General features: G+C 44.2%; 1 protein-coding gene across 1 annotated transcript; it reads right to left on the reverse strand.

The window, feature by feature from the left end:
- Positions 1 to 1,577: 1,577 nt before the first annotated feature.
- On the reverse strand, positions 1,578 to 10,074 carry LOC147917133 (lipid transferase CIDEC-like). Its single transcript, XM_087431690.1, has 4 exons — positions 10,070 to 10,074; positions 5,740 to 5,947; positions 5,467 to 5,621; positions 1,578 to 2,130 (listed from the first exon to the last, which is right to left on the reverse strand). Exons 1-4 carry the CDS (start codon positions 10,072 to 10,074, stop codon positions 1,929 to 1,931), a joined length of 570 nt encoding a protein of 189 aa, XP_087287816.1. The 3' UTR covers positions 1,578 to 1,928.
- Between the last annotated feature and the right edge of the window lie 230 nt (positions 10,075 to 10,304).

Raw genomic sequence — 10,304 nt, forward strand, 5'->3', positions numbered from 1 at the left:
CCAAAACTTAGTTGAACTATATACCTTAAAAGGATAAGTTTTATTGTATGCCAATTATACCTCAAGGAACATGTTTTTTTTAATTCAAAGATTTAAATAATGAGTTTTTTAAAAGATATGCACAAATACAGACAGGCCTGGCAAGAAACTTGGCAAGAATGCAAGTGGTTTTCTCTTGTTTTGGACTCAGACGGTACCGTGCTGTGTCATAAGGCCCCCCCGGCATTTTAGAATCCCTCTTCTGAAAGGTCTCCTGTGCATGCATAAGTACCAGCCTGAACAGAGATGGAAAGACAAAGGCAGAGGGGCTGGGACCCAGCCTGCCTTAGCTGCAGCAGACCTCCCTTCCCCTGGCAGTGCTTGGCCCGGGAGGGTCCTTCCCCGACTTGGACTGGCCCCGGGCCCTCCTGCCCTCCAGTGCTCTTTGGAGTTTGCCCTCCACACGCTCCAGCCCCGTCAAAGGCTGCCCTGTCCTGTTCACTGCCCACAGCTGGTGTGACTCCATTAGCTTCCAAGCTCCTGGAAGAAAACGCAGAACCTAATTTTCCCTGGGCTGGGAGGGCTCTGGTCAGTCCCTCAGGACTCACGTGCGAAACGCTGAATCTCAGGAGCAGGGGAGTTGGGACAAATTCCAAACTTCCACCACCCCCAGCCCAGCTTCACAGGAGGAGCAGATAGGCCACAGCCTCAGCAAGGGTTGACCAGGAATCTCTTCTGGCTGACGTAAACATCGTGCCTCCATGCCGGAAGGCCCACTCGCGGATCCAGGACAGCACTGAGCCGGGCCTCCAGCCACAACCGCAGGAGCAGGAAAGCCCAGAGTAGAGATCTTCTCCCGAGCTCTGGCAGCTCCTCCCACACCTGGCTGCAGGCTGTGGGGCGGCTGCCAGCAGTAACTCACCAACTCTAGCTCTGGTAACACAGGCCTTGGTCTTGGTGTTTAACAAACCACGATAGACTTTACAGCAAGGGTCAGAAAGGACACAGTTTTGAATCAGAGAGCCATGGACTAAACACAGCCACCGGCATACCTCGCCTTTCGTGCTTGTCTTGTGCCAGTTGCCCTGTGTTGAAATAATGCCCGCTCACACTCATGAGAAACGAATCTTCTCTGTGGCGCCCTAATAGCTCATTTTGAAATGCTGAGGTTGAAGGTTCTGAACATGCAAGACAAGCTGCCTGGCAAGCCAGGGAAGGCCCTGGTGGAGAGCGCAGTACAGCGTGATTAGTGCTTTCCCACCTAAACTCTTAATTAAAAGGTGGTAATAAACACAAGACTGAGAAATGAGAAGAGTGCCTTCATCCCACCTCCCAATCAAAGCCCTTCTCATAGGCACACTTATTTTGGAAATTGTCATTTGTCTTATTGATTACGTGGTCTGTTCAAGTCTCCGATTAAGCAGACATTAGTTCCAGAATCAACTGCAATTTTTTTTTCTTTTGTACAAAAAGTGCTGTTTCCTGTAACCCGCATTGTGGAGAATGGGTTGACCGCAGATTCCTCTCTTCCCTTAGACCTTCGAATCTCCCAGATAGAACTCCACCCTCATCCCCAAAGAACACATGCAAAGAAGATGTATCAGCATAAATAATTTATCGCAAGCTCTCTAATGACATACACTAGTGGGCTTGACAATTCACTCAGGGGTATTCGGGGCGGGGGCCAGGAGGTAGGGAGTGTGATGCAGGTGTAGCATGTGAAGACAGGTAGCTGAGGGGCAGACCGCGTGCCTAGCCTGCTGGTGACCAGTCTTGGTCAGCTAAGCTCCCTTGGGCAGAAAGGAGCTGGGCCAGGCCAAGAACCCTCAGTTCCCCTTTGCTTCCCCCTGCTTCCTCATTCATGAGGAAGGTGAGGGAGGTGTGACGAGGTAAGACGCTCTCTAGCTGCTGGCTTGTGCGTGCTACCAGCTGAGCACGGGGTCCCCAGTCTAGACTTGGCTGGGGAAGACCTCCAAGGACTTGGGCCTTCGTTGCAGTGTCTTCAGACAGGATGGGGTGAGGGGTGGGGCCTTGTCCTTGGGGGGCTGCCCTCCCGTTGGGGCATCCAGGAGCTGCTGCATGTAACAGGAGGTACCAAGCAACAGATGGCCTGTGGCCTGCATGCTGAAGAGGGCCCAGCGAAGAGCTTTCCTGGGTGGAATGAGAAGGTACTAGAGTCAAAACATGTGGAAAACCCCTCCCTGCATCCCCAAAATGCCTCCTCCCCCATGCTCCCTTCATAATTTCATAAAGTGTAGAGTGATGTGCAGACAGGAACAGGTGCTGCCTTCCCTCAGCAAATGGGAAATGGTCTGCAGGCATTACCTGCAATTGTACCTTAATTGAGATGTCCGTAACCTCTCAATTTTCTCAGGCAAAATTCAAGCTCATTTAAGAAGGCCTTTTATTTTTGTGATACTACTTTTGACCAGCCAGATTGATCGACGTAATATGGCTCTGCCCTTCACGACCTCTGTTCCAGACTCCAAGGCCTTTCCAAGTCATTTGTAGTCTAGCTAATTTTCTGAGTGCTGGGTATGAAGTTCTCCACGCCCGGTGTTAGAATGTACTGAGAAGAGAACTTGAGTCAGACAGGCTCTGCGTTCTAATCCAGTCTCATTAGCTGTGTGAACCTTGGCAAACTGCTCCAGTACTGAGCTTCTGCTTCCTCATCTGTGAAATGGGACCATGCCATTTTGATCCCTCACAAGGTTAGGAGGTTGAAATAACATAAACCACTTAACGTGGGGCCTGATGTGTAGAAGAACAGGAGAAACATCAAGAATAGCTGGTTGGATGCTTGACTACTTTAACCAAGTTCTTATCCAAATCTGTTTAAAAGAGATGGGTGAGGGTCACTAGGGATGTCTAGTCCGGGGGCATCAGGGAGTGGAAACAAAAGGAAAATAAAAACTTCCTGGCCGATACTAAAACTTGAGTCCTCTATTAACCTCCATTCAATAAGTGAACTTACGTTATGGTTGAGGTGGAGGGTGGCAGAAAGGCAATTAGAACCATAAACCTCTACACATGAAAGTACTTTAAAATTTTAAAGGCTATACCTGAGATATACCCATTTCTCAAATTAGAGAACTGAGGCTTAAACCCAGCTGTCCAGCCATAAATAGGAAAGAAATTCTGACACGTGCTACGGCATGGATGAAGCTTCAAAACATTATGCTAAGTGAAATAAGCCAGATACAGAAGGACGAATATTGTGTGATTCCACTTCTATGAAGTAACTAGAATAGTCAGATTCATAGAGACAGAAAGTAGAACAGAGCTTACCAGGGGCTGGAGGGAGTGGAGGGTTAGTGTTTAACGCGTACAGAGTTTCAGTTTGGGAAGATGAAAATGGTCTGGAAATGGATAGTGGTGACGGTTGCACAACATCGTGAACATAGTTAAGGTCACTGAACTGTACACTTAAAAGTGGTCACGATGGTCAATTTTACATTATGTGTATTTTACCACAATTAAAAAAAAACTAGCCGACACCACTAAGTCGTTACGCTGATTCCAGCTTGCTATCGTTTTTTTGATACTGAGATGTCTACTGTGTTTAGGCCTGAGAGTCCCACTTCCCCCAGATGGACTGAGTTTAAAGGCTGAAACTTCTTGCTCTAGATTTGGAAATCTGCAAACTACTGGCAGCAAGCCCAGATCAAGAGGGGGTGTGACATGGTATAGGAGGAGAATGGAACTTCTAGCCACAGAACCATGCTCAAACCTGCCACGGGGTGTCACCTCTGGCAAGCAGAACCATGCAGCCTCAGGTCCCTCATCTGCAGATCGGGTGTTCAGAGAGCAAACTCAGAAAACCAAGAAGGTCTGATGTGCTCTAGCTACGTATATCCTGGCAGAAGTCTGGGGACCCTGAGCAGGATTTCTCAGAAGCCCCCTGAGAACAAGGATCACATGTGTCTTCATTGGTTCTACAATTGTTTGAATTACTGCTATGTGCCAGCATTCGTCAAGGTACTGGAGGCAAGAGCAATTCTTGCCCTCGTGGAGCTTGTTCTGATATCCTGTTTGTCTCTATCTTGAGCTTACAGCATAGCCAGGCACACGGTGGGTGCTCAGTGAATACTAAAGGAAGCAACTGGGGAGGAGTAGAATCTGTTGGAAGAAACAGGTAAGAGGCCGTGCTCTGCTGCTCCCTAGCTTTGTGGCTTCGAACTAGTCGGATGCCTCTGCCTCAGTGGCTACATCACCTAAAGGGGTAAGAATTCTCTAGAGTACCACTGGCGCAGCTGAATTCGGGAAAAACTAGCGCAACAGTACTCATCTTAGGATTTAACACATTCTCGTGCTTCCTGTGATACTTGATTAGACTTTCAAAAGTAAAGTAAAAAGAAATTCATTAGACAATACAAATGACTATTGTCCATAGACATGCCAATTAATTCTGTCCAATGGAAGGACAATGATTTCATCCCTCTTGCCCCCACGGAAAAATCCAAGTTTGTATCTATACATTTATCTCAGCATTCTCGATGGGCCTATATGTGGGTGGGATTTTGAATTCTCCTTTGAACTGATTGCAACTTCTTGCTGGTTCTCTCATTAATTAGTGAGTTCAATAAAACCTTTGACACATGTTTTGCTTTTTGTTTGTTTGTTTGTTTGTGGTGAGGGGGATCGGCCCTGAGCTAACGTCCATTGCCAATCTTCCTGTTTTTTGCTGAGGAAGATTAGCCCTGAGCTAACCTCTGTGCCCATCTTCATCTATTTTGTATATGGGATGCCGCCACAGCGTGGCTTGATGAGCGCTGTGTATGTCATCGCCCGGGTTCCAAACCTGCGAACCCCAGGACGCCGAAGCAGAGCACGCAAACTTAACCACTACGCCACCGGGCCGGCCCCCCGTGTTTGCTTTCTAAATGTGGATTACGGGGCTGGCCTGGTGGCGCAAGCGGTTAAGTGCACGAGCTCCGCTGCAGCGGCCCGGGGTTCGCCAATTCGGATCCCGGGCGCGCACTGACACATGGCTTAGCAAGCCATGCTGTGGCGGCGCCCCATATAAAGTAGAGGAAAATGGGCACGGATGTTGTTAGCCCAGGGCCAGTCTTCCTCAGCAAAGAAAGAGGAGGATTGGTAGATGTGAGCACAGGGCTGATCTCCTCACAAAGAAAAAAAAAAAAGTTAATTAGGAGACTACTTAGGAAAACTCACTATTTTAGGTGGTAAAAATTAGTTGTTATAGTGGAAGATAGTTAGAAAAACTAAATGTGTCCTGGTTCCACCAGGAGGAGTCTGTACACTCCTCTGGCATACACTATAGGTGTAATCTGAAGCACTAGTTCAGCCATAAAGTTCTAGACTTTAGTCATAAAGTTCTAGCATAAAGTTCTAGTTCTAACTGTCATGCTTTGTTAGCATCAACACCAGTTCCAGGCCCTGGAAGGCTGAGGCCCACATGAGCACATACGGGCTCTCCCATTGCTGCATACCCCCCCTGTCCCCAGCTAATCCCGATTCACTCACTTCAGCATGTGCTTGGCCCTGTAGCAGTGCAGATCATAGGACAGGGAGTATGTGCCATAGAGAGTTGCCTTCACGTTCAGGCAACCAATCAAGTCTTGTGGGTTCATCTTGTACAGGTCGAAGGTTATGCAGGCCACATCAATCTTCTTGGCAGGCTTATGCAAGAGACAGAGTTGGCACCTAGTGCTCTGCATCAAGACAAGCATGTGGTTGGCACCCCTCAAGGACTCCTCCCAGGCTCCCAACGTTCTCCCCCCACAGGTGGGACCTCACCTGCTCTGATGGGGGTTGCCATTTCTGCCCCTCCTGGAGGACCATGAACACTGTGTTGTCTGCCAGGGCTTGGAAATAGTCTTCCGTCTCTACAGTTGTGCCATCTTCCTCCAGCACCAGGAAGAAGGGTTTGTCTGCCAGCCTCAGGGTGTCCCGAACCTGGGGGTAAGGCCAGTGATGCTTCTGCCATCCCCATGCAGCCACACAGCTGGTATGGGGAAGACCCACATCACATCACCTTAGCTGCCAGGGAAAGAACAAGTGGGCTGGGATCTATGGGATGGGACTAGAACCCAGGCTCTTGCTGTGCAATGACCATCCAAAGACTATTGTTACGGTACCTCTTGGTACCTGGCTTCACAGTTAATATTGTAGAACAGTGCTGTCCAATACAAATATAATAGGAGTCACATATGTAATTTTTAACTTAGATATATAATTGAGAGATAATTCACATGCTATAAAATTCACCCCTTTAAAGTATACAATTCAGTGTTTTTATTATATTCACAAAGTTGTGCAACTACCATTACTATCTAGTTTCAGAACATTTTCATCACCCAGTACCCATTAGCACTCACTCCCCATCCCCCAATCCATGGCAACCTCTACGCTACTGTGGATTTGCCTATTCTGGACATTTCATATAAATCGAAGCAGACACTATGTGGTCTTTTTAGACTGGCTTATTTTACTTCGTATGTTTTCAAGATTCATCCACGTTGTAGCACGATTCATTCCTTTTTATGGCTGAATTAAATTCTACTATATAGATGAACCACATTTTTAACCCATTCATCAATTGATAGACATTTAGGTTGTTTCCATTTTTTGAGTAGCATGAATAATGCTGTTATGAACATTCATGTACTAGTTTTTGGGTGAACATATATTGTCAGTATTCCTGGGTGTATATCTAGGAGTGAAACTGCTGAGTCATACAATTAACTCTATGTTAACTTTTTGAGGAATGCCCAAACTGTTTCCCAAAGCAGCTGTATCACTTTAGATTCCCACCAGCAATGTAGGAGGATTCCAATTTCTCTACATCCTCATCAATGCTTGTTATTATTTGTCTTTTATTCTAGCCATTCTGGTGGAATGAAGTGATTTTGATTTGCATTTCCCTAATGACTAATGGTGTTGAACACCTTTACGTGTGTTATTAGCCATTTGTATATCTTCTTTAGACAAATGTCTACTCAAATCCTCTGCCCATTTTGAACTGAGTTGTCTTTTTATTGTTGAGTTTTGTTTTTTTTTTTTTGAGGAAGATCAGCCCTGAGCTAACATCCAATGCCAATCCTCCTCTTTTTTTTTCTCTCTTTTTTTTTTTTTGCTGAGGAAGATTGGCCCCAAGCTAACATCCGTGTCCATCTTCCTCTACTTTATACGGGACGCCACCACAGCATGGCTTGACAAGCAGTGCGTCGGTGCGCGCCACAGATCCGAAAGTGGGAACCCCAGGCCACCACAACAGAGCGCATACACTTAACCAATTGCGCCACCAAGCCGACCCCTATTGTTGAGTTATAAGAGTTCTTTATCTATTCTTGATACTTACTCTTATCAGACATGTGATTTGCAAATATTTTCTCCCATTCTGTGGGTTGACTTTTCCTTTTTTTGATAGTGTCTATTGGTGCACAAGTTTTTTGTTTTTGTTTTTGTTTTTTTCGGTAAGGAAGATTGGCCCTGAGCTAATATCTGTTGCCAATCTTCCTCTTTTTGCCGAAGAAGATTAGCCCTGAGCTAACAACGGTGCCCATTTTCCTCTACTTCATATGTGGGACACCGCCACAGCATGGCTTGATGAGCGGTGTCTAGGTCCATGCCCGCGATCCAAACCCGTGAACCCCAGACCACTGAAGCAGAGCGTGTGAACTTAACCACTATGCCACTGGGCAGGCCCCTGATGCACAAAAGTTTTTAATGTTAATTAAGTCCAATTTTTTTCCTTTGGTTGCTTGTACTTTGGTGCCATATCTAAGAAACCAAGGTCATGAAGACTTATACTATGTTTTCTTCTAAGGGTTTCATGGTCTTAGATCTACATTTAGCTCTTTAATCCATTTTGACTTAATTTTGTACAAGTGAGGTAGGGATCCGACTTCATTCTTTTGCCTTTGGATATCCCATTATCCCAGCACCATCTGTTGAAAAACTATTCTTTCTCCACTGAATAGTCTTGGCACCCTGTCAAAAATCAATTGACCAGAGACCCATGGGTTTATTGGGCTTTCAATTCGGTTCCATTGATTTGTATGTATTATGGGCAGAATTGTAACCCCTCAAAATTTCTATGTTTAAGTCCTAAACCCCAGTACCTCAGAATGTGACTGTATTTGGAGATCGGGTCTTTAAAGAGGTAATTAAGTTACAATAAGGTCGTTAGGGGCAGCCCTGATCCAATACGACTGGTGTCCTTGTTAGAAGGGGAGACTAGGACAAAGAGACATACACACAGGCAAGACCATGTGAACTTGAAGATGGCCATCTCCAAGCCAAGGAGAGAGGCCTCGGAAGAAACCACTTGACAACACGTTGATCTTAGACTTTTAGCCTCCAGATTTGAGAGAAAATAAATTTCTGTTGTTTAAGTACCATTCTGTGGTACTTTCTTATGACAGCCCTAGCAAACTAATACAGTGTGTCTATCCTTATCTCAATACCACTGAGTCTTGATTACTGTGGCTTTGTAATAAGTTTTGAAATCAAGAAGTATACTTGAGTCCTCCAACTTTGTCGTTTTCCAGATTGTTTTGGCTATTCTGGGTCCATTGTATTTTTATATAAATTTTGGGATCAGCTTATCAATATCTACAAAAAGAGTAGCTAGGATTTTGATGGGGATTGCATTGAATCTGCAGATCAAGTTAGGGAGTATTGCCATCTTAACAATATTAAGTCTTCCAATCCCTGAGCACATTTGTCTTTCCATTATTTAGGTCTTCTTTAGGTCTTCAATCTAACCTATTTTGACAATGTTAATTTTCAATCTATAAGTCTTACATTTTCGTTAAATTTAGTCTTAAGTGTTTTATTCTTATTGATGCTATTATCAATGGAATTTTTTCCATATCATTTTCAGATTGTTCATTGCCAGTATATAAAAACACAATTGATATGTGTATATATATTTTTTTTAATTTTTATTTATTTTCCCCCAAAGCACCAGTAGATAGTTGTATGTCGTAGTTGCACAGCCTTCTAGTTGCTGTATGTGGCACATGGCCTCAGCATGGCCGGAGAAGCGGTGCGTCGGTGCGTGCCCGGGATCGAAACCCGGGCCGCCAGCAGCGGAGCGCGTGCACTTAACCGCTAAGCCATGGGGCCGGCCCATGATATGTGTATATTGATCTTATATCTTGCAACCTTGCTATACTCATTTATTAGCTCTAATTGTGTGGGGGGGTGGTGTGTGTGTTTGTGTGTGTATTCCTTAGGGTTTTCTATGTACAAGATCATGTCATCTGCAAATAGAGAGAGTTTTACTTCTTCCTTTCCAATCAGGATGCCTTTTATTTTATTGTCTTGCCTGTTCACCCTGACTAGAACCTCCAATACGATGTTGAATAGAAGTGGCAAGAGCAAATATCCTTATCTATCCCTGATCTCAGGGGGAAAACTTGCAGAATTTCACCATTAAGGATGATGTTAGCTGTGAGTTTTTCATAGATGCTCTTTATCACAAAGATGTAATTTTAAATTTTCTAATAGCCAAATTAAAATAAAAACAGGTGAAATTATTTGTAATATATTTAATTCAATCTAAAATATGATAACATATTATCGAGGTAAAAATTGATAAGATTTTACCTTTTTTTATATTAAGTCTTCAAAGTCCTACATGTATTTTAGACTTAAGCACATCTCAGTTTCAATTAGACACATTTTAAGAGTTCAGTAGCCACATAGAACTAGTAGCTACTGCACTGCATAGTGCAACTCTAGAGCTAAACAGACATAGGTTTGAAGTATAGCTCCCCTTCTTCATTATTCCGAATTTAAGCAAGTTATCACCTTTCTCTGAAGTAGTTTCATCATCTAAAAAGTTAAGGCAAGTACAGACTTAGAGTCCTCACAAGGATTAAATGCTAAAGTGTATGAGATGACAGTCTGGGTTTAAATCCCAGTGAATAAAGTTGGCCTCTGCCTGTAGAAAATGGGAACAGTAGCAACTAGCTCAAGGGTCTGATTACAAAAAATGCTATAAGTCACCTGGCAGAGTACATGCTCCACAACATGCATTTACTAACTTTTATGCGATACTGATTAACATGGAAAGAGACCCATGGCATGTCATAGAATAAAAGTTCAGGCTACATACGGCATAACCCCATTTAAGTAAGTTATATATAAGGATAACGATTCAGGACATTCACAACCACATCATTAGTTATCTTGGAATAGGAGAATTCTCACTTTACTTTTTTGCTTGGATTCACTAGAGAATATATATATATTTTTGCTTAAAATCTTTCAATAAAGGCCTGGGATCAGCAACATACCAACAGGAATGAACACACCTAGCTCGCAGATCTTGATTTCTGAATATTGACAAG

Source organism: Ceratotherium simum, chromosome 5 (genome assembly GCF_057802395.1).
Source record: "Ceratotherium simum simum isolate JZ-2026a chromosome 5, ASM5780239v1, whole genome shotgun sequence".
Classification (NCBI taxonomy): domain Eukaryota; kingdom Metazoa; phylum Chordata; class Mammalia; order Perissodactyla; family Rhinocerotidae; genus Ceratotherium; species Ceratotherium simum.